Genomic DNA, 24,877 nt, shown 5'->3' on the forward strand with positions numbered 1-24,877 from the left:
CCTGCAGCTTTATGGTTTTTAGGCTTTTTATTGCACTGATGACCTCTGTTTCTCTGAAGTTTCCACAGTCTACAGCTTGATCTGTTGTAAAGACTTCTGGAAAGGTGAATACTTCCTGTGGTTCGGGTTGGTTTAGTGTTTCTCTAAAGTGTTCTATCCAACGTGCATTTTGTTCTTCTTCTGACGAGAGTTTTTCCATTTTTGTCTTTAATGGGGACTCCGGAGTTATTGCCAGCTCCGCTTAACTCGCGGGCTATTCTGTACAGTGTTCTTGTGTCATTTTTATCAGCTGCCCTATGTGCTTCTGTGCATTTGTTCTCTAGCCAAGCTTTTCTGTCTTTCTTACAGTGTTTTTTTACCTCCTTATCTGCTTTTCTGTATTCCTCTGATGCTTGTTTATGTTTTGACTGTGACTTTGCACTTTCCCTCTTTTGTTTAATTTCCTTTCTGGTATCTATTAGTTTCCACGTGTCAGGTTGTATCCAGCTTTCCTTCTTCGTTCCTCTCTTGCGACCAATAACTGTCTCTGCAGCTTGTAAAGTCGTTGCTTTAAAGTTTCCCCACTGTGTTTCAATGTCCTCTGTCTCTTCTAATACTTGGAAACAGTTTTGTACTTCAATTACGTACTCCTGACATGTCTCCATGTTGTTCAGTTTTTCTGTATCAAATGGTCTTATCACTATTTGTTTCTTAGTTCTCTTGAGTTTCAGTTTCACAATTGCCTTAGCCAGGTAGTGGTCCGAGCCAACATCAGCTCCTCTGTAACTACGCACATCCTGGATTGCACTGTACCATCTCTTGTTAATGCAAATGTAATCAATCTCATTTGTGGTTTTACCATCCAGGGAGCGCCATGTTTTCTTGTGTATGTTTTTATGTTGGAAGAAGGTGTTTCCCACACACAAGCCATTTACACAAGAATCTTTCTCCATTTTCAGTTGTCCGTTTTGCTGACCCATATGGACCTATGATACTTTCTAGGCCTGCCCTTTGGCCGTCAATTTGTGCATTAAAGTCCCCCATAAGGATCTTGGCATCGCAACTTGGGACATCGTTCAATACATCTTGCAACTGATCATAAAAAGCAACTTTGTCGTCATCGTACGCATCCTCTGTCGGTGCATATGCCTGTATAATTGTGGTCTTTGCATGTCTAGATTGCAGTCTAACTGGAATAATGCGATCACTTACTGGTTTCCATCCTATCAATGCTTTTTCAGCTTCATTGTTTAGCACAAATCCAACTCCAAAGACATGGTGCCTTTCTTGGCCGGAATAAAGTGTAGTTTTCCCATCACTCTTCAATTTGCCACTTCCAGTCCACCTCACCTCACTTAATCCCAAGATACAAAGGTTGTAGTTGTCAAACTCTCTCAGTAGTTGGTTTAGTTTGCCACACTGGAATAAGGTACAGACATTCCAGGTTGCTATGCTAGTTCTTGTGGTGGCAGAGATTACGGTGTTTTTCAGAACTTGAGCGTCCCGTGGGCTTTGGCCCAAGTGCGTCATGCTTGCCAGAGGCAAGCCCTCCACCGAGCCTTCCACCTTTCTTCGGATAATATGCTTGCTGTTGCCGTAGCCGAATTAATGTTTGACAGAGGAGGGGGAGCTGACCCCTCACCCTAACCCCCTAATTTATATTCTGCTCTGGAGGGTGCAGGTGGTAAGTGCAGGCGGGTGCTATTAGCCAGCAGCAGCTCCCCTGGGAACCGTCCCACCATGGTTAAACCTGCCAGGGGCGGGGGAGCCCTACAGGTAGACCTGCTAGTTCCCCGCCCCGTCCCCGATGGTATCGCAACCCAGGGTCATTGCAGCAGCCGTTGCCCGGGAAAACCGACTAGGAGGTTAGCACTCCGACTTTATCCCCTGTTGCCGAAAGGAAAGTGAACAAATAGAGAAGGGCAGATGGAGCTTTGTGAAGTACAAGATGCTCCCCTCCATATGTCGTGTAACAGTGACATGTAGTGGACTATAGAAGTAATAACAGGATGTGGTTCTAATATCTGGATAAAAGTAAAAAATGATGCATAGTCACAAACTAAGGAATGTGATTGTTGATTAAAGTGCTGAAATAAGGTTTGTATGAGTTTCATCTTTAAACGAAAATATGAATAACGTGTTGATATTGTGTATATGTGAATGTTAGAGTGTAAATAAATAATTCCATGTACACACTTCAGTATTATTCACAAATATTTTCTTACTGTCCTGGACGATATAATTTCAAAATGTTCATTAACAGGGTAACCTTTTTTTTTCTTTTCCTGGTAGTTTCCATTTCTTAGCACAACTTCAGACAACAAAGTTAAGTCTCACGCTCATGTCTCGGCCACTGAGTTCTATTAAAAACAACAACAACTAGAGAGCTCATAGCCTATTTCCCGCTGTAGAGACGAGTGAAGCCATCTGGCCGCCATATTACCACTCCCATAGCATGCGTTAAACCGTGGTGTCTGATCAAATTTGCCCCAAGAAAAGTATCTCCTGACTTTTTCCCTTTCATTGCTTCCTCTGATTTATTTTCTCAACTTTACCCCACATTCCTTACATATCTTTATAGCGCTCCCCTTCACTGTTGTTTTTTCCCTTTTCTATTTCAGTCTCATATTTTTTTTGAATGGCTCTTTATTACTACTATAATTGATTTTACGGAGATTATTTCAGTTTTTCTCGTATACAGTGTACCCAAGGAATTAGAAATATACACACAGGTGAAATGTCCTTCCACAACCTTTGACCTGACGATTTGGACAGTTCACTGCTGCACATGTCGGCATTTTTTTCTAATTTTTCTCACCAACTACATAAATAACGTTCAATTTAGTGTAGCTTCCGGGAGTTTAAATAACAGTTCCGCTCCGCGATGGGAGTAGCAAGATGGCGGCCAGCTGGCTTCACTCTGACGAGCCAATGCAGTGTCCGTGGTCTCGGCACTGACGCGCGAAGTCAGTGGAAGTTTCAGTCACGTGGTTCTCCTTAACGTCTCTCACACACACCGGGGCGTAAGTGTCGGATAGACTATCACGATGAAAACCATAACAAAAATAAAACGACAGTGGAAAATTATTGATGAAAAACAGAAAAAAAGACTCGCAGCAAACAATTCGAAAATAGGAATTACGTCACAGCATCTGTTTCCATATTTGGATTTAAGGGTTTTTATGTTCACCCGACCACAATGCCCTTAAAACAGGGAAAAACACTTAAAGGGGTTGCTAGAAAATAAGTCATTTTCATTTATAAATTATTACAACAAATATAACTTTTTTAGTTGTTGTGGGAATTTTCACCCACAAGCTTCTTTTCACCACAAGCTTCAGCAAGATGTTATTTAAAGCTCTGCAATAAAATAATAATTGTTTAAAACTTGAACACATTATCTAATTCATGAATTTGTATTCGGTTACATGCCTATAGTAGAGGGGTTTGGGGGAATGTAATCAGAGCCATCCCGAGTTACTGCAATGTTTTTGAGAGATTAAAATAATTTAAGGGTTAATTTAAAAAAAAAAAAGAACATGAGGTTCTATAAAACGTGAACGTTATATTTTCAGACAGAAAACTTCTTTGTCCAGGAAAACTAAATGAGAATTCAAAATGCTTTTCAACTGTTGGTTCGAAAGATTTCCAAACTTTTCAGTTTTTTTTAAAGCAATAACGCCACACCAGTAGGTGGCGGTAAAGCATTTCCGTGTTAGCACGAAATCCTGTTTACGTGTAATGCGGGTTTTCCCACCCGTTTTGGCTCCGAGAGCCTGCCATCAGGATTCTCCGAATACGGGTGCTCAAGAAAACAACACCTTCAGACGTGGTTGACGTACGTACGTTCTACGTCATCACCGCCGGTGCACTTCCTCCATCCGGGTAGAAGATTTGTTGGTGAGTTAAGTTTCATTGCTTAAAAAAAAAAGAAAAGTATAATTTAGTGTATTGTTTAAAACGTCAGTGAGATTAAAACCAATGTGTGCGTTTATGAAATAACTTGAATATCGGAACTCCTCTCTATCCCGGGTGTTTGCGCCGGGTTTAGCCGACGTCAGCTGAGGATTAGCTTTAGCGGGTTTGTTCATTATGAAGCGCCTAAAAACAAAAACCCCTCTCCACTCAACACGGCTGGGTTTTTACTAAAATGTGTCCAATTACTAATGTGGGTTCTTCATTGAAGAAGGCGGTGTTTTCCAGTTGCAGGTGTCTCTGATCCAGTTGTGGGATCTCATCACTCGGAAGTTCGCCATGATGCTCAGTGGCCGTGGGCTCAGTGTGCGTGTGTTGGTGCAGATGTTGTGTGCACAGCTGCTGTGGGGCCGTGTGTGGGGCTCCGAGCTCACGTTCGAGCTGCCAGATAACGCCAAGCAATGTTTCTACGAGGATATCACCATCGGGACGAAGTGCACTTTGGAGTTCCAGGTACGACATTCAGCCGAACACCAAATGGCTCCCTACACAAGTGCACGAAGTATTGCAGCTGTCACGGTCTGAATTTACCACCAGTCTGAATTTACCAGGTAAATTTATACTGTAGCAGCCACGGTCTAACCTTACCACAGTATAAATTTACCAACTTGGTATCATTGGGCCTAGTCTGAATTTACCAGCCTAATATGAGATTTATGTTCATACTTGAATTATACCCTGTCCACACTAGGGATTTTGTACTGATATGAAACTACTTTCGTATCGCAACTCCTGTCCACACTAGCAACTATACCGGTACTGTAGCGGTATAACTGTATCGGTACGAAACCCACAAATGTATGGGTTTCGTATCGGTACAATATCGGTACTGTAGCGCTTAGTTGTAGTGTGGACAGATGAAGCGGCTCTGTATCGATACAAATATAATGCACATGCGCAATGAACCATTCCTACGTCTTCCGGGTTATTCATACAATCATACCTGCAAACTAGTCACCTTTCGGCGAAATTCGCCGTTTTGATCCCAAAATAGGTCACTTGTGTGAATCGTGTAGATCCGAAGAGTTTTTTTTGGGGGGGGGGTGCGCGAGGCTACGTTGCCGAACATTTGGTTTCAATGTACTACTACTTCAAAGTACTACTACTACTTTTCTCCTCACACCCACATTCAGACCATTTCCGCCTTCTTCATACTTCAAACGTCTCTCTGATTGGATGACATTCCAACGAGCCAATAGTTTTACAGAACGCTGGACAGTATCCGCGAATTGTAACTGAATAGAGGCGTGGTTTTCTTGAATACGGGTGTGTATAGGAGGATGGCAGAGGTCATCCAAACGCAATGCAGAACGGGACACTGAGTCTTGAAAACAGCTCACGGAATCATATTTTCTGATTTTTTTCCGGAACTCTATATTACATCTGGAGACAGAAAAACATTTTTAGTATGCAGAGAAAGCTGTGTTACGATGAGTGCGATTTAAAGAGGCTTTAGGGTGGGTTTTTTTGGTACCTGTGATTTGGTGGTCTGTGAGTTGCGTTTTTATGACGTAAGACGCAAGGGGCAGGACTGTTACGTTTGAACCGAACGCGCGACACGGAAGATGTTTCTGTGGGCTGAAACAAAACAGAAAAAAAATGTCAAATCAGTTTGAATCAAGTCATTTTTTTGTTGAACATAAGGATCTATAAATGCGTGTTTTGGGTAAGAGAAATCATTTTTATGTGAAACTATTGGTGGGATTGTCAAAATTATAACGTAATATGTGTTGATCTCGGTTGTATTCAGAGAACCAGTTCTGCGTGTGAGTGAGTGTGTGTGTGTGTGAGTGAGTGAGTGAGTGAGAGTGTGAGAGTGAGAGAGAGATTCTCTCTCACTCTCACACACTTTCTCTCTCACTCACTCTCACACACACATATATACACACACACACACTCACACCATGAATTTGGCAGCACTGAAGGAAAGGAGGGCTGAATTTGGTGTCCAGCCATCTACCAGTGCTGCTGGTAATATTGCAGAGGTGGTGAAGAAGGATAGCATGGCGCGAAAGAGGCACATGGCAGAGCAGCATAAATGTGCCCTTGAACGGCTTGTTTGGGCCAAAAGGTCTAAAAAATAAATTGGTCTGCTGAAGAAAGTTTCCAGTGTCACACTTCAAAAATTACTTTTTTCAATTCAAATTTTACTTTTTATACTTTTCCTTCCTTAATGGTAATGTAATGAGGTGTCAGATGCAAAATTGAAAATTGCAAAGCTAAAAATGAATAAATCTTGTCTTTGTTTTAAATGTTGTCTTTTCCCTTTATTTTCTTTGATCGCGCGCTGTTTAAGGGGGCCGGGGGGTTACCGGTAGTTTGTCACCTTTTTCAACCCTCATGAGTTGAAATGTGCAGGTATGTACAATACAATACGCATGTGCTTTCCAGCTGTAAATAAAATGTCAAAATGGCTCAAAACGACCGTGGAGCTACATGGAGCGAAGAAAGGAGGAAGAGGGGAAGAGAAGGAAAGAGGGAGAAAGGGAGGGGAAGAGGGAGAAAGGGAGATTCGTTTTCTTTGTTTCTTTCTCAACTGCCTCGCACGTTTTATACGATTCGACTGAATAAATGACCACCAGAAATACAGACTGTACATTGACAACAAAAAGCACACACACGTTGTTTCATCCGCCATATTCTCGGAAGGAAGTTACTCGGTAACCACGGAAACATTTCGCGCACGCGCATTTCAACTACCGTGAAAGAAAACCGCAAACATTTCTTGCTAGTGTGGACAGATGCACTAAACTGTACCGGTATACTTTGTATCGATACAGTTATACCACTTTCATACAGGTATAAGTGTGAACACAGCATTATTTACACTTTATCTTGATGAATATTGATTTTGTTTAAGTAAGACTCCTCATGATTATAATAATTTAGTTATTCTCTCAAATTTACCAACTTGGTATAATTAGACTGCTGTCATTGGGCCTAGTCAGAATTTACCAGCCCAATATGATAGGAGATTTATGATCATACTTGATCCACAAATAAATTATTTTCACTTTATCTTGATGAATGAGAATGAATGACCCGTGTTTTAGTTCCAGTTTATGCACTAAGTAGGCTGATCAGGACCAGCCAGCAGCCAGGAATGATGAACTTTGTTTCCTCATCCATATTCAACAGCTTGTCTACTGATAATCAAATCTCACAATTGTAGTCACAATTCGTGTTCTATTAGTCCGCAAATGTGTTGAAAGGCTCGGTACAAAATCGCAGCAAGAAATGGTAAATTTAGACTTCCCGGAAGTTGACCGGGAAAAAAAAATCGGTCTGCGCATGCGCATGGTAAATTTATACCAGCGCACGATCAGACCCTGACACCGGGTGTTTTACATTTTACCGTTACGCTGGAACTATTTAACCGGTGCCGAATTATTTTTCTAACGTATGGAATGTGTACTCAGCGCCTGTGATGGCGGCTCATGAGCCTCGCTTGATATTTTCCGAATTTGTTCTACTCAGGAAGAATGACACGGGTGATTAAAGTGCATATCACAGGTAAATTCAGGAGCAAGATCAATGTAATTCTCCTATTTTATATTAAACTTCGGTCAAATATCTGTCACATTTTGCATTTTGTGCAATATTTTTTTTTTTTTACCTTGCGCAATACCAGAAAAATTCAGTTGAAATCAAGGCATTTGAGGTGAATTGGTCCGCCTCTGAAAAAACTTGGCATTTGGATTTCCCGGCAAACATTGATTTGCGGGACGCCTCCCTCTGAATCCTACGCCAGCGTTGGTTTGTTTATGAGAAAACGACCCGGTGGTTTTCTGCAAATTTCTTCAACGTTATCGCGTAATTATTACAATGGTTAACAGATGTATCGTAGGAGGGTGTAGCAACATTACATTCTTCATCCAAAGGTGAAGTAACATTGCACTCAGGTGACAATTCCATATTTCAATGCAAAATCGCTCACTGCTAAACTTGGTCTACACAGGCTGTGCACTGAAACCGCGCAAGCTCTCGCAGCCTGCTGGCGCTTCCACAGGTGGCGTCACGAATCTGGCTCCAGACTCCCTTGGGATTTTTCCAGATGCGTTTTGTTATTTAATTTTTTCTGCTGTAGACAGATGGCCTTGTGCAAAATTACTCTTCTGGGTGAGTGTTCTTTCATATAAAAAAAAAAAAACGAATTTGGTCCAGGATACGCACTTTAAAGGACAGAGGATTACTGGGCGACTTTTGTGGTGATGTTTGTGGTAAGTGAGACACAGGAATTGTCCAAATCAAGGGACTGTCCGCGCATGAATACAAAGAGAAGCGGTTGATTCATGGTTCATATACCGCATGACACATTTCTGAATCTGCGGTACGGTAAAATATAAAATACTTGGTGGACAATTGTTTTAGTATAAATACACAGGTGAGTATTGAGAAAATTGTATTAGAATAAAAATAAAATCAAACTTCAAAAGTGGCATGTAAATATAATAACGGCGCGGCGCAGACTTGTCACTTATCTATGCCTAGTCACACAAAATAGTAGAGCGGCGGCTACAATTATCAGCAGTCCATAATTATCGACACCTTTTCAGATTTACCAGTTAAAAACAGTCAATCTTGTAAAGGTGAGTTTCAGTTACAACAGTTATTATTGGTTAATTAATCAACCGGAAGACCCGCCTCGTCCTTTGATCTTGTCGTCTGATGACGAAGCTCGTTACCGGAGAGGGATTTTTTTTTTTTTTAAGCACGATCAGCAGTTTGAGGAAAACCTGGACGTTATCATCACAGGTGAACATGGTGGAAAGATCATGGACATGGTTTTACTTATCAAATTCACAGATATTTCATAATCTCCTTGTCGAAACCTACTTTGTTTCTTACTCTTTCATTTGACAGTTTGTATCTAAACGCGCGTTTGAGAAGTCACGTGAGGTGTCGATAATAGTGATCACTTTCACCGGTGTCCACCATTATCGACACCCTGTGGAAATAAATGACATGTACAACTGTTATGTATCGATCTTTGTGTAACGTTGTTGAAGTAGATGAAGAACTTTTTAAAAAAATTAAAGTGCTGCTTTTTTTTTTCCTGATTCACAACAGAATGGAATGCCTATAGAGTATTTGAAATCCTATTGCAAGAAATAAAATTAGACCAGAATTAAATTTCTAGCATCTCTCATCTCATTATCTCTAGCCACTTTATCCTGTTCTACAGGGTCGCAGGCAAGCTGGAGCCTATCCCAGCTGACTACGGGCGAAAGGCGGGGTACACCCTGGACAAGTCGCCAGGTCATCACAGGGCTGACACATAGACACAGACAACCATTCACACTCACATTCACACCTACGGTCAATTTAGAGTCACCAGTTAACCTAACCTGCATGTCTTTGGACTATGGGGGAAACCGGAGCACCCGGAGGAAACCCACGCGGACACGGGGAGAACATGCAAACTCCGCACAGAAAGGCCCTCGCCGGCCCCGGGGCTCGAACCCGGACCTTCTTGCTGTGAGGCGACAGCGCTAACCACTACACCACTGTGCCGCCCCAATTTCTAGCATATAAAAAAAAAATTACATGCTTGAAATAGTCGGATTTTTCTATTCCATTCAGTTTTTTTTTTTGCAGTTTGTTGTAAATATATACCTCCTTCTTCTTTTGGCTGCTCCCGATTAGGGGTCGCCACAGCGGATCTTTCGTCTCCATTGCTCCCTGTCTTCCACATCCTTCTCTACCACACCTGCCACTTTCATGTCCTCTCACCACATCCATGTATCTCCTCTTTGGCCTTCCATGTTTCCGTGTGCCTGGCAGCTCCATCCTCCACATTCTCCTTTCCACATGCTCTGCATCTCTTCTCAGGATGTGCCCATACCATCTCAGTCTCATCTCTCTTAGCTTAATTCCTAAGCTCTCCACATGTGCTGTCCCTCTGATGTGCTCATTCCTTATCCTGTCCAACCTCGTCACTCCCATCGCAAACCTGAACATCCTCAACTCCGCCACCTCCAACTTTGCCTCCTGTCTCTTCATTAAGGGTACTGTCTCCAATCCATACATCACAGCTGGTCTCACTACTGTCTTATACATCTTACCTTTCACTTTTGCTGGGACTTTCCTATCACAAATGACTCCCGAAATCCTTCTCCAACTGCTCCAGCCTGCCTGCACTCTTTCTCACCTCACTATCGCAGCCCCCATTTTCCTGCACGGTTGACCCCAGGTACTTGAATTCACCAACTTTCTTTACGTCTACTCCTTGCATCTTCACAACACTCTCGTCCCCATTCTCATCGATGCACATGTATTCTGTTTTGCTACTGCTCACCTTCATTCCTCTTCGTTCCAATGCATACCTCCATCTCTCCAAACCCAACTCAACCTCCTTTCTACTTTCACCACATATCACAATATCATCCGCAAACATCATGCTCCATGGTGACTCTTGCCTCACTTCATCCGTCAAGCTATCCATCACTATGGCAAACGAGAAAGGACATAAAGCAGATCCTTGATGAAATCCCACCTTCACCTTGAACCATTCAGTCGTTCCAACTGCACACCTCTCTGCTGTTTCACTGTTCTCATACATGTCTTGCACCACTCTGATATACTTCTCATTCACTCCACACTTTCTCATACAATACCATAACTCATCTCTCGACACTCTATCATATGCCTTCTCCAGGTCTACAAACACACAATGTAGCTTTCTCTGGCCTTCTCTGTACTTCTCAGTTAACATTCTTAAAACAAAAATTGCATCTGACGTGCTCTTCCTTGGCATAAACCCGTACTGCTGTTCACAGATTGCTACCTCTCTTCTCAATCTCGCCTCCAATACCCTATCTACCACATAGTAGTGCAATATAAGTCGACATTTTATATTTTTAGATGTAAATTTAAAATCTCAATTTAAAAAAATCGACCTTTGACTTGGATTTTCATGAGGTTACAGTGTCATTTGCCTGTTGACATTTATTGGTAAACTACAAAACTAGAAATTAATACAAACAACAATGAATGATTAACAAAATGTGATCTATGAAAATGCTTAGAAAGTGGAACAAAAAGATTTTCTCACAGATTAAGCATTCAGTTCATTTGTTTACAAACAGTAGAATTATTTCCTCATTTACGTAAGCACCAACATCGATATATTTATATAAAAGATATTTTGTAATAAATGTAAGTCTATGTAAAACAAATTTTAAATAAAAACTGTTTTGTTAACTTTATACCACATACTGTTTTTTTTAAATAAATAATCATCATCTGGATGTCAATAATTGTGGAACAGTGTCACGTGATCTGATACGCGAAGTAATCAGGAATCAACTCATTTTTTTCCAGGAAAGTGTGAGTATCTCTTCATGCACAATTTACGTATTGAAAGTCTTTTTTACTTTTGCAATGGCCAAAAGATCGTTAAGGTGTCTAATTGTAGCCGGCGCTTGACTTTGTTTTGAAATCGATAAAATAAATCACAATTCTTCCTTAGCTTTGAATAGTTTTAGAAACTTCGTAGTATATTTAGTGCTTTTAGGAACAGCATTTTCTTTCATAATTTGTAATTCTTCCTCACTTATGGTGGTGAAGCGATTGGCCGCCATTTGGTCGAGTCACTCGAGATGATTATCGAGAAATTGGTCGAGAAATTCAGACTCTCAGTGCGCGTGATTTTCTATGATCACCTGCGTATTTATACTAATAACAATGACATTACAGGCATTTAACAGATGCGCTTATCCAGAGCAACTTACAACAAGTGCAAAAGTCAGGTGCAAGAAGTGCTGAACTTCTAGACAAGGACTTGTTAGCATTTACATTAAATCTACAGGAAATGTGTTCCAGTTAGGGTAACAGACATACATTGCAGTGCTCATAGGAGACAGGACAATGAAGAGAAGTCATACAACAGGAGCATGCAGCCTTCAAGCACTTAACGATTAACCTGAACATTGTAGTCATTATTCAAATATAGAGCACTGAGTGGATAAAATCATCAAAAACGTGTTCCTGCTAGACTAACAGGAAGAACAGCAGCGACACGGTGTCAACCAAAAGATTTATTCAAGTAAACCAGTATTTGTGTTGAGCTGATTGTTGTTTTGCACAGATCTCCATTTGCAAAATTTAGCATGCGGAGTTTTATTCCTATCGTTAATCAAGAGCGTGGCCTTTCTACTTGGGAGCGGTATTTATTCATTTCATGTTCAGATTGATGTATGGCTCTAAGGGGGTTAGGTACTTTCGAGATACAAATAGATGACATGATTTTGAAGGACTGATGCCGACTACAAGGTCAATGTTGTCATTCAGTTATAATCTTGTAAATATATAATTACAGGTTTTGGTGTGGGTGCTCCGGTTTCCCCCACAGTCCAAAGACATGCAGGTTAGGTTAACTGGTGACTCTAAATTGACCGTAGGTGTGAATGGTTGTCTGTGTCTATGTGTCAGCCCTGTGATGACCTGGCGACTTGTCCAGGGTGTACCCCGCCTTTCGCCCGTAGTCAGCTGGGATAGGCTCCAGCTTGCCTGCGACCCTGTAGAAGGATAAAGCGGCTAGAGATAATGAGAGATGAGATGAGGTTTTGGTGTGTCACTTGTTTTATCTTTTTCGATGTTTTTTTCTCTTCCCTTTTTATATACATGAAAATAACTGAAGAGATTGTACATGTTAATCACTGAGGGACTTCCATGGGAGAATTAATAATTAGGAGTCCCTCATCTATGCACGCGGGAGGGGCGGAGCATAATCTATTTAAGATCGTTGTTGTACGAATTGTTTGCAAGTACTCAGAAGGACCGAAATGAATAAATTGTGATGCAGAGCAAAGGCCGTATGCGAGATCTTCTTTTCTTAAGACTTAAAAAGGGAAAAAAAGAGGCCTGCAGTGTGAAGGGTCGGAGCGAACACTTTACAAATAATGTTAATTCTTATCTCATCTCATCTCATTATCTGTAGCTGCTTTATCCTGTTCTACAGGGTCGCAGGCAAGCTGGAGCCTATCCCAGCTGACTACGGGCGAAAGGCGGGGTACACCCTGGACAAGTCGCCAGGATTAATTCTTATAAAAAGTAGAAAGTGATTAAGTGTGGGTTTTGTGCTTTCCTGTGCACAAACAGGAAACTTGAAGCAGCAGTGAAAATGTTAGTCTTGTGGATATTAGACAAGCAATTTGTCAGAGCTTTATATGAAAAATGTCTTGTTTTATACTGTTAACTGTGTTTACTGCAGAATCACTGAAATCACCATCTAGCGGAGTTTTTGCGATTGTTGCTGTTGGCATGTCGTTCCTGACTATACAGCTGGTAATATTATTACGGCTTTCTGTATTCTCCTGAAATGGTGAAAATGCTTGTTTTCCTGTCTCTTTGTAAGGTATTGATTCGAGATGATTAAATTATCGGTTGCAACATTTTTAAAAATGGTAAGTTGTGAGAAATGGCATAAAATCCTGATGAGTGCCTGCATGCACGAGTGCTCACCATACACAAGCCCTATATACACAATATAGAACGCCAAAGCTGTGTATTGTGGTCCTAAGTGGTGTACTGATCTTTTCGCTGAAGTAAACACCTCTCTCTCTCTCTCTCTCTCTCTCTCTCTCTCTCTCTCGGGTCAGTTCTGAGTTTCTTTTTCTGCTTGCGCTCACAGAAATGTGCAACCAGTTAGTCCTACTGCTACTCTGGAAAAATACTACTGTTACTTTTTTCAACTTTGGGATCAACATGATAATTCACTTCTGGTGACATCACTAATAAAAAAAAATCTAAATCTTCCCCAAATGGAGTACTTCAGGGCTGGAGTTCAGCACAGGTCGGTGATCTCTCTACTTGAAGAAACCTTTCAATTTTCCAGCTGTGTGTCTCAACACAGTTAGCTAACACATGAATCTTAACTGGTATTATTCAGTATTGTGTCGTGCATTAGGGGAGGGAATTTACATTATCCATGCAAACAGTGAATAGGAAGCTCTTTAGTCATCGGTTTTCTTATATCATGGGTAAGAAATGTAAAATCGAGCGTAAGAGGGACAAGGTAAGGTAATTGTTGGGAATAAAAATGAATGCTGACCCAGTAACCTGTGTGCTGCCTTTAAACTTTGAAGGACATTTCAAAGGAAGAAGTACATTGGGCAGATTACACCACTGCTGCGCCTTTAGGGAAGTGATTTCACCCAGAAACATTTGTGTGATTATGATGTTCTGCGATACTTTTAACTCGACCTGCGTGTCCTGACTTGTTTGGTCCCTGGCCAGAGGAGGAACCTGATGATTACAGCAGGGAAATTACTGAGTTGTACAGAACTTGAAATCCCCAGACCTAATTTAAAGATGAACAAAACCCAAAAATAAACTCGCTATTATACTGACCGATAATATCCATACAAGATATGTTCGAGTGCTCACTTGTTCATGTTTTGTACCTGGAAACTGTGTACAGATTTGATTTTAAAAGAAGAACAGTGTTCCTAGGTGCTGACATCTCACACTCTCTCTGATCTTGCACTCCGAGTACAAATCGTGACGTCACCGACTCCAAGCATGACTTTCTGAGGCTATTGGATCTCAATTGAATTAAAAATGTATTTTGAGTCTCTGTCACATATCGAATCCAACAACAAACAAAAACAAAAAGTGCTCATCAGCTATTCAATTTTATTCAAATTACATTCAGTGAAATTGTCTGTCATTCCAATTTGCCCTGTTTTATATCTCCTTTCTTTAAACTTATTTCTATTGATTATTTTATTCACTTATTTATCTTATCACCCCCATTTTTTTTTCTATATTACTTTTTTTTTATTTAAGTATGCCTTTGTCATGTCTTGGAATGTCCGTCACTTTGTCTTTCACTTGTTCTTACTGTTTTGTTGTTGTATTGTCTAATTAAAAAAAAAGAGGTTATTGGATCTCATGGATGCATCACTTCTAAATTGTTATAAACAGCCCTAAAGATGCCGAGTGTCCAGCGTTTGGGTGTAAAATAAGCCCGATCATTGATCATTTCATGTGACGACATGCTTTTGTTCGCTTTTCTCAGTGAATAAAAACAATCTTTCTCGACGGCAAGAATCATGTTGCTCTGGCAACCAGATGTTTACGCACATCTGTGTCAGTACTGTGTGTGTGTGTGTGTGTTATCTAGCCGAGTGAGATTTAAACTTCATAAAAGTGAAATCTGTTTTGTGTATTTTGTTGCCAGTAAAAAAAAAAATTCTATTGGTTACAGAAAATTTCAGGTTAGATTTTTAGAATTCGAAGCCTTTATTTCTCACGTAATACATCACAGCACAGTGAAGTTCTCTCTCTGTATTTAACCGATCTGAAGTGGTGAACACGCGAGTACACGTTCTCTCTCACACGCACGCGCGCGCGCACACATTTTCTCTCTCTCACGTGCTCTCACTCTAGTGTCTCTCACATGCACAGGGAGAGAGCGAGCAGTGGCTCCTGGGGCTTTGTTTGTTTGTTTGTTTGTTTGTATTTAGAAGCCTTTATCTGATGGTTCTGTGTACCAAAGGTAAACTGTGTTTTCGGGTTTTGTTAGCATCACAGGCTGATATCCGGTTTCAGTGCAAATGGCTGTGGCCAGATAAATCGATGCTCTCATGCCATGAGTGGAGATCATGAGATGAAGGGACGGTATAATTCTGAGCTCCACTTGTGACATAGAAAGAGGAGCTGAATCTGAAGGGCTTGTTGAAACATGTTTGCTGAAATAGGAGGCTAAGGTGCACAAGCACTGAAAGCGTTTTTCATTATACATCCCCTTTAATATTAAGCAAGCTAATAATAATGATGTTGATGATTTTATTTATAAATGACTGTCGTCTATGTGGTCGCTGTATGTAAAATTGCTGTAAAGTTAAATGAGGAATAATGTAATAGAAATAAAAGATGAAGTGAAAATAGAAGAGTTAGATCTGCATAGAGACGAATACGCAAATATAAATGAAAAATGTGTTCAAAAATAAATGGGTATAAACATAGATTAAAAAGGTAGTTTAATGAATTTTAAAATGGTTAACAAATACTATCATAAAATAAATAACAATCTCACTTTTGCGGTGATTGTTAATAGTGATCTAGACTGTCAAACCCATGAGGAGTAATAAAATCATGGATATCACAGACCCCAATTAATAATCAAATGTCTGGGTGACCTGTGTGTAAGCATTCCTATCACAACAAAACCCTACAGTGAAAACATAACATGCACTTGGGCAGATTCTTTTATCCGGAATGATTTTGAAGTGCTTTCTCAAAAAATGTTTGTGTTCGTACAAATAGGCCAGTGTCTAAGAGTACCATTTAAGCTAAAAGTAAGGAAGTGTTTTTCTGTTAACACACCCCCCCCCCGGTCCAAAAAACGTTTATTTATTTAATTTTTTTTCCCCTAATAAGTTATAAACTGTTTGTGCACATTTACTTTTTATTCTGTTCAGGTTGTCACCGGGGGCCACTACGATGTTGACTGTCGTCTCGAGGATCCGGATGGTACAGTTCTGTACAAAGAAATGAAGAAGCAGTATGACAGTTTCACGTTTACTGTTGCAAAAAATGGAACGTACAAGTTCTGCTTCAGCAATGAATTCTCCACCTTCACACACAAGACTGTCTACTTTGACTTTCAAGTCGGTGATGATCCTCCACTCTTCCCCAACGAAAACCGAGTGACTGCACTAACTCAGGTACACATTTCACAAATCAAATAAAGAGGATTAAGAGTTATAAATAATCAAGGATAAGAATAATAACATGGTTAAATCACTGATATTGTCAAGGCATCGTCTACTTTGTGTATCGTAAGTCACTGCTATCAGTCGAATTGTTTTGGCTGTAGATTGCTGAACATTTCTTCGTCGTTTTCATTTTTTTTTCTCTCTGTCAGATGGAATCTGCATGCGTCTCTATCCATGAAGCCTTGAAGCCTGTGATTGATTACCAGACCCATTTCCGGCTGAGGGAGGCACAGGGACGCAGCAGAGCAGAGGACCTGAACACCAGGGTGGCCTTCTGGTCCATCGGTGAGGCATTTATCCTCCTGGTGGTCAGTATCAGCCAGGTCGTCCTGCTCAGGAGCTTCTTTTCAGATAAGAAAACCACAACAACCCGTGTTGGATCCTAACATCTCCAAGTCATTGTTATTTTTGATTTCTCTGTCTCGTGTGCATGCACACACACACACAAGGGACTAAAGGCTGCTGCCATGGTTCATTCTCCAATTTTAGAACTACATGCATAATGTTTATTTAAAGACGTATCTGTTTTGGCTTTACATCTTTCAAGCTTCTGTATGGATTAACCTTTCTAACCAACAAACCGTATTTTCAGTGGTAAGAAGTAAACCTCTTAATTTATTGCATGGGTGTGTGTTTAATTTTTACACTGCTTTCTTTAATTTGTGAAGGGAGGAGCTACTCAACACACGCTTAGCTCTGCAGATCTAAAGTTAAATAAAAGATTTCAAGTTAAAAGATAAAATGAACTCATAACTCTTGTGGTGCTTAGAGATCAGCCGTAAGACTGGAGTATTAAATAAGCATCATAAAACACTTTCAGAAACATGTCCGAAGCACATTGGGATAACATTTACTCAAGGTGGAGTTCACTTTAATTTTTTCACTTTAGTATACTTTGCATCCAGTTGCAAGTGTTTAAGTTTTTGGAGAGGGGTTGGATTTTTTTTGTTTTTTAAATTACCTGAAGCTATTTTTGGTCTGCCATCTGCTTGCTGCTGCTCTCCTGTTACATTCTAAAAAGTTGTTTATTTTGAATGGCTCTATTTTTGTCACACAATTAGCAGGTCTTAAAATTCATAAACATCACATTAAAGTTCAAAGATAAAATTAATAAACACTTATTAAATGATAGAATGTAGAAGCATGATTTAGAAAGCAGCCATAAAAAAAAAAACTAGCCCTTCACTGATTTCTGTAAAAAATGAAAACATAATGGTGGTCATTGATTTCTGTTTGCTCACAGTTGAAATTCAACAGGTGACTATAAACTCCAGACACTCCAGATGGTTTGGCATTATGTTTGAGCAGAACGGTATAAGTTTTTTGATTGTGTAAATACACAGCATCGAAGGTGAGGGTAGTCAAGTGTGTTGGGAGCACCGAACGCTTGAAAATGACTGAATGAGCGCAGAAATTCCACCCCTGCAGCTGGAGAGCTTGATTTGTAAGACAGATTAATAATTAATCCAATAAAAATAGAGCTGCATACATCAAATGATTTTTGTCAAGTGCATCTATCAATCCATTGGGTCAACAAACAAAAAGCACCAGATGTTTGAAGAAATGACAGCCGTGTTTCGCTTGTTTGGAAGCATGTACATTTGATGTACTTACTACCTGGATATTTTGTGGTGAAAAATATAGTTTGCAATGATTGAATACAAATGATTTCCACCAGTAGTCGTGTGGGTTTAAGTAGCAGGTTTGAATTTGTCGATATGGTCGTGTTAAGCATCATGTCTGCAGTTGCTTTTTTTATTAAACTGGCTTTACAGGAACTATCTCGTGGGTTTTCTTTCTTTTTCACTGTACGTTTGTTTTTCTTCAATAATCAAATTACAGATTTGTCCAGAGTTTTAAAAATACCCTTGTATGTTTTATCACACCCAGAAGGGAAAAAAGTGAAATCTGGTGTACACTATCAATAAATCTGTGAAACTGTGTGTGTGTTGCTGTACTGCTTTCTTGCCACCAGGGGCGCTAATGTGTGCGAATGGAGTAAAAGTATTCGGACGCGCTAGTTTATATAATTTGTATCATCGTACTAATGTATAAATATATCTAAGCATTTTATAACGATCCGTTTCTGTGGTAAATTATTTAAGCACAAACAACATGACTTGAAAATCTCGCCTTCGTGAGTAACTTCTAAGTGCTTAATCGTCGTGACTACAGAAATTTATTGTTTACGTTGACGTCGGCGTTTCTGATTGGCTAGACGTAACGCCAGTCATTAGAAGGGCGGGAGTGATGTGACTGTAACGGGAAGCTGTCGACGCGCGAGACCAGGCACTGCTCAGACACTTCCTTATTCGTCGTGAGGGCGACATATCAAATCAATAGATACTTCAGGGCTCGGTTTGTTTCCTGACAGACGACTTTTTTAAGAGAAAAGCGAATATCAAAGGGGAGAAAGCCCGCTGTTTTACAGTCTAACATGCGACAGCGGTAATCTGGCTATGCTCGGTGAGCTGAGCTGAGCTAAGCGGGGGTGGTGGAGCTGCTGTCGGATTCCAGCACAGCGGGTTTAATTTACATTCAAAGAAGTTGTATATATTCAGCCAAGCCGCGAGTTATGATGAGAAATCTACTAAGGCGAGTGGATTTGAGGTTCTCTTGTGCTGTCATGGTTCTGTCCGTCGACTGAGGTGAGACCGAGCGGTGGATTTCGCTTCGACCGACATCGAGGAGCAACGAGAGCAAGGTAGCAGTCGGCCACTCTTCCCTCTCGCTAAGCTGAGTAGCAACCTAGCTCATGTTTACTAGTTCGAGAAAGAGGATAGTTGGGCGTACAAACTTGTGGGAATGGAAATTGTCATTTAGACTATAAAACAAAATTTACTTTCTGGGCATTGTGACTAATGTAGTAAGCATTTCTGGAATCTGGCCCTGTGTGAACTGACAACTCGCTAGCTAAACAACCCGGTTCATATGAGCGGGTCAGATGTGCTGTCCGTGTTTGATTTAGTCATAATATCACATTGAATAGTTTTTCCAAGATTTCTAGGATGATACTTGTTCGTTATTTCAATAAATATAACGTTAGCCAGCTAGCTAGTATAGCACAGCTGTCTGCAGTGATCAGGCTAATTGGTTCTTTTGGGTTTAAATGATAAAGGTCTTGACAAATATACAGTAAGGGTTGTTTTACAATCAGGGTACGCAAGCTAAAATCACATTTAACACTTATTATCGTCAATATCAAAAGGCTTGACTAAATAAACTTGGTTGCTTATTGTAGCCCTGTGATAGCTCTATTTACCATGCAACAACAACAAAAAATTTTGGTGATAACGTTATTTTTGGTGAATGTATGGCAATATATGTCATATTTAGCAAAATTACTCGTGTCATTTAGAAAAAGTGCTTTTTTGACCACAGGTAGCTCCAAAAGGGATGCACTTACATCATTCTTTATACCATAAAACAAATATTTGGTTCCATATCATTGGAAACATATGGTAGTTAAGTTTTAATGTTGAATGCCAGTAAGTTTTCAGACTATTTTGATCAAATTAGTATGTAATTGTGTCCAAAAAAATGTCCTCTCCGCGACAGCTAATTTTTCAGTATAAAATAACATATCTAAAACGATTATTTTCATCCTAAAATGTGGTCAAGATATTGGGACATAAATATTAGAGACAACTAACACAAAGCTTACAGCCTTATATTTAAAAGCACTATGGAAGCAGTGGATTCTGAATTGTCAAAAAAAAAAAAGTCCTCTCCGAGAATCACTTCATTTGTTTCTCCCAGCCCTGCTTAAAGCTACACTTAATCTTCTTTATCTTATAGCAGATTACACAAAACTACCATACACATATGTCAAAAAATTACCTGAAATCTGTTCTTTAACTTGTCCTTCACTTAAAAACTGGTACAAGAACCAGTTTAAATCAATTTGAATTTTGGACCCCGTGACACAAACTTTTGTACCCTGATTGTAAAACAACCTGTACATTAAATGTATGCCATGTGTATATTAGATATATCCAAGAACTGTAGAAGGTGTTTTGTTTGTCTATATGTTTCAGATCATCTGGCTCGAAGTACCTGATCTCAGTGTTTTTTCTTCTCTTCATTTAGGAAGAAGGCGAGCAACCAGATGCGATGGATTTAAAAACTGCTGTCTTCAATGCAGCCCGAGATGGCAAGCTCAAGCTGCTTCAGAAGCTTTTAGAGAACAAAACTGATCACGAGGTTACAAAACTGATGTCTGAGAAAACGAATGGAGCTACGCCACTGTTAATGGCAGCTCGCTATGGGCACCTTGATTTGGTCGAGTACCTTCTGGAGTGTTGCTGCGCCCCTGTTGAAGTCGGAGGATCTGTCAATTTTGACGGCGAGACCATCGAAGGAGCCCCTCCGCTGTGGGCCGCGTCGGCTGCGGGACACCTGAAGGTAGTTCAGTCGCTCTTGGGCCATGGTGCTTCTGTTAACAACACCACACTCACCAATTCAACTCCTCTGAGAGCTGCGTGCTTCGATGGCCACCTCGACATCGTCAAGTATCTGGTGGAGCACAAAGCTGACCTGGAAGTGGCCAACCGGCATGGCCACACGTGCCTCATGATTTCTTGTTATAAGGGCCACAAAGAGATTGCACAGTATCTGCTGGAGAGAGGTGCTGATGTAAATCGGAAAAGTGTCAAAGGTAAAATGCAACTAGAAACCATGTATTGCATTGAAGTAATTTGTCAAGTTTAAGGAGCATTATTTCTCCAGTCTTTTATCTCTTTCTGGGGTTTCAGTTTGTGCTGAATCAGTTATGTATAGCTTTCAATAGTGTGGTTTGTGACATCTCATTTAACCCCTAACCTCCGTGTTCTCCAGGTAACACCGCCTTACACGATTGTGCTGAATCAGGAAGTTTGGAGATAATGAAAATGCTTCTGAAGTATGGTGCCACAATGGAAAAGGATGGCTATGGAATGACTCCTTTACTCTCAGCCAGTGTCACCGGGCACACAAACATCGTAGACTTCCTCACACAGCACCCTCAAACGAACAAAATGGAACGAATTAATGCTTTAGAATTGCTGGGTGCTACTTTTGTGGACAAAAAGAGGGATCTTCTGGGTGCTTTAAAATACTGGAAGAGAGCCATGGAGATGCGATACAGTGACTTCAACAATGTCCTCTTTAAAGGAGAACCTAAAGAACTTATAATGGCATATGACTACGCCAAGGAGGCCGGGAGCATGGAAGAGCTGGACAGTTTAATCTCGGACCCAGATGAGATGCGAATGCAGGCTCTTCTTATCCGAGAACGCATTCTGGGCCCATCACATCCAGACACGTCATATTACATTCGGTACCGAGGAGCTGTCTACGCCGATTCAGGGAATTTTGAACGGTGCATAAACCTGTGGAAGTACGCCCTGGATATGCAACAGCATAACTTGGACCCACTTAGTCCTATGACTGCCAGCAGCTTGCTCTCGTTCGCTGAACTGTTTTCTTTCATGCTGCAGGACCGTGCCAAAGGCCTTCTGGGGACCTCTGTGTCCTTTGATGACCTCATGGGCATCCTTAGCAAAAGCGTGCTGGAGATCGAGCGCGCCATGAAGCAGCGGCAGCCCGGACCCGACCTGGCTCAGCTCAGTAAGGCACTCGCCATCATCCTGCACCTCATCTGTTTACTGGAGAAAGTCCCGTGCACGGTCGAGCAGGACCACTTCAAGAAAGAAACCATTTACAAGTTCCTCAAGCTGCAGCCGTGCGGGAAAAACGGCTACAGCCCCCTTCACCTAGCTGTGGACCGAAACACGACGTGTGTTGGCCGCTACCCCGTCTGCAAGTTCCCCTCATTCCAGGTGACTTCCATTCTTTTGGAGTGCGGTGCTGATGTGAACTGTCGTGACGAAGACGATAACAGTCCTCTGCACGTCGCCGCCTCCAACAACCACCCCGACATCATGAAGCTGCTTATCGCAGGTGGCACACACTTTGACAGCACCAACTCTTTCAGGCAGACTGCATGTGACCTGTTGGACGAGAAGGAGATGGCTAAGAACCTGATTCAGCCCATAAATCACACCACGCTGCAGTGCTTGGCCGCTCGCACCATCATCAAGTATAATCTCGCGTATAGAGGAAATATTCCAGAGAAGCTTGAGGCATTTGTGCTGCTGCACAGATAATGACTAAGGCACTGTCAAAGTTGGTTTAAAAAAAAAAAAACACGGAGCACAGAACTCATTTTGAGTTCCCGTTCTCAACATGTACAGAATAAAAGACTATCACAGACTTTGAGAATAGATCATGTCGGTTCTGTGGGCATGCCTGATATTTTCTCCCACACAATGCTGATTTCTTGCTGTTCACTGAAATTATCATTTGCAGTTTTGCCTGATCCCTCTGCTTTGTATTTGTCACTATGCAAAGGTGGTGGGATGTGTCTAACTTAATTTCTCTTTCCTCTGACTGGCGTCTGCACAATACTGCACAATACTGTTGTATTTCTACCCTCTTCTGACCCTGTGGTTATGCCCTCATTTCATTCTTTTTGTCAATATTTTGGGAATGGAACGCACTCAATTACTCCATTCGAGAATACAGAAGCTTTATGACATGGTTGACGTTATGTGAAAACCATAAGTGCTTTATCTCTCCTATGCACAGCGTATGATATTGCGACTGTTCCATGTTCCTGGACTGGACTGTGCCACTGTTTTCTAACTGCCTGACTACTGTCTTCATTTTCTCCAGTTTTCCTTAACTTGACTGCGAACCTGCAGCAAAAAAGTAATTTAGGGTTTTATTTTTTAAAATAATATATTCAGAGGTTAAGTCTGGAGCTTCTTTGAATTGTCCTCTGAACCCAATTGTTTTGAGGCAGACAATAATTAAACTGTTGGATCAGTTTTCTTAATTTACAGAATATTGTGTGTTAAATCAATGCTGATCTTGTCTGGGTCACTGAATTGAGATTTCTTATTCCTGATAATATTTGTAAAATAAGGTATCATTCATGAATAAATTCTTTATTCTAGATCCAGTTTTGCAGAAAACAAGGGCTTTTCGTACTTAGGCACACATTTCACAAGCAGAAGAAACAAATGTACAGTCCGCGCTGTCAGAAAACTTGCACTTTATTGCAGTGGCGTTTTGAAATTCCTTTTCCAATTGCTTGTCAATGTTCCCAGAGCATATTTAACAATAAACCTTGTTGCACTTCTTCTTTTATTCTTTTTTCACTTTTTTCACAGGCATAACATTTTCTGGGTGCCTCTTTCACTCTGGGTAGGTGAATCCCAGGCTCATGTCACTTCCTTGTGTCTTCAACTTGTACAGTCACAGTGTTTGAGTGATTCATGTCGGACCGGCTACGTAACATGCATTACTTAAGATCGTCTCCGCCTGTGCACTTTGAACGCAATAGTTATTTATTTCCCTGTCTTCCCAACTACGTTAGGAAATGCTTTATTTAGCTTGCATGAGAGCAGCCAGTTTGTATCAACATCAGCACGTTTATCTTTAAGTGTAAATGGATTTGGGTTGGAAAAACTCATTTGTTTTGTTCTACAGACACACCCTTGTGTGTCCTGCATAACCTCATGTAGCCTGTGTGTTGTCCCTGCACCTTTTTGTTTCTTTCTGTTGCTCATTTTTTTTCCACTGTTTGACATGTGACGCTCAACCTACTTCACTGTGTCTTTAAATAACCGTGAATAATGCCCTACTGAAAACATGGCCTACATTACAGGTTTGACACAAGTGCTTTCCGAGGTGATTGGCTGCAGTACAGAGTCTAGACAGATTATGGCTTCCATCTTATGGTGCCCATTACACTGCACTTATAAAATTTAAAAGCTGTGTCACCTCCAGCTTTCCTTATGCCCCCCCCCGTATTCTGCGCGACTCAAACAAAACCAAAATGCACCCACTGTTGTGTGCACTGTCAAAAATCGGAAATGCCCTTTCCATAGAGCTGCTCTGTATAAGCCACTTAAAATAGTGATGCTTTTTATAATTTTAATTGGATTGTTTGGCAAAATGGTCTTGAGTTTCATTTGAAATGTCTGTTGCATAAAGGTCGCTGTGCAGTGTCCTTTAGAAGCAGAAGGCAACAGGATGAGGTTGGTGAACTTGACTCTCCCACACACGAGGACTTGAGAAAGAGAGTACAGATGGTCATAAAAAACGACGGTTTAGCCACAAAGAATGACTGAGTTTCCGTACATTCTCTAGTG

General features: G+C 40.8%; 2 protein-coding genes across 2 annotated transcripts; both read left to right on the top strand.

Annotated features, from left to right (window-relative positions):
• The first annotated feature begins 3,800 nt into the window (after positions 1-3,800).
• Positions 3,801-18,622, top strand: tmed7 (transmembrane p24 trafficking protein 7). The gene is made up of 4 exons (XM_060931895.1): positions 3,801-3,879; positions 4,183-4,407; positions 16,383-16,628; positions 16,829-18,622. The coding sequence occupies exons 2-4, from the start codon at positions 4,234-4,236 to the stop codon at positions 17,063-17,065; spliced, it is 657 nt and encodes a 218-aa protein (XP_060787878.1). The 5' UTR covers positions 3,801-3,879; positions 4,183-4,233; the 3' UTR covers positions 17,066-18,622.
• Positions 18,623-18,915: 293 nt separating this feature from the next.
• fem1c (fem-1 homolog c) lies at positions 18,916-23,863 on the top strand. Its single transcript, XM_060931896.1, has 3 exons — positions 18,916-19,383; positions 20,769-21,336; positions 21,516-23,863. Exons 2-3 carry the CDS (start codon positions 20,793-20,795, stop codon positions 22,823-22,825), a joined length of 1,854 nt encoding a protein of 617 aa, XP_060787879.1. The 5' UTR covers positions 18,916-19,383; positions 20,769-20,792; the 3' UTR covers positions 22,826-23,863.
• The last annotated feature ends 1,014 nt before the right edge of the window (positions 23,864-24,877 follow it).

The sequence above is a fragment of the Neoarius graeffei genome, chromosome 10 (assembly GCF_027579695.1).
Source record: "Neoarius graeffei isolate fNeoGra1 chromosome 10, fNeoGra1.pri, whole genome shotgun sequence".
Lineage (NCBI taxonomy): Eukaryota > Metazoa > Chordata > Actinopteri > Siluriformes > Ariidae > Neoarius > Neoarius graeffei.

Coding starts and splice junctions, on each gene's coding strand:
- fem1c (XM_060931896.1), top strand. CDS start 20,793: ATGGATTTAAAAACTGCTGTCTTCAATGCAGCCCGAGATGGCAAGCTC. Junction 21,337..21,515: donor AAATCGGAAAAGTGTCAAAG/GTAAAATGCAAC, acceptor CGTGTTCTCCAG/GTAACACCGCCTTACACGAT.
- tmed7 (XM_060931895.1), top strand. CDS start 4,234: ATGATGCTCAGTGGCCGTGGGCTCAGTGTGCGTGTGTTGGTGCAGATG. Junction 4,408..16,382: donor AGTGCACTTTGGAGTTCCAG/GTACGACATTCA, acceptor TATTCTGTTCAG/GTTGTCACCGGGGGCCACTA. Junction 16,629..16,828: donor GAGTGACTGCACTAACTCAG/GTACACATTTCA, acceptor TCTCTCTGTCAG/ATGGAATCTGCATGCGTCTC.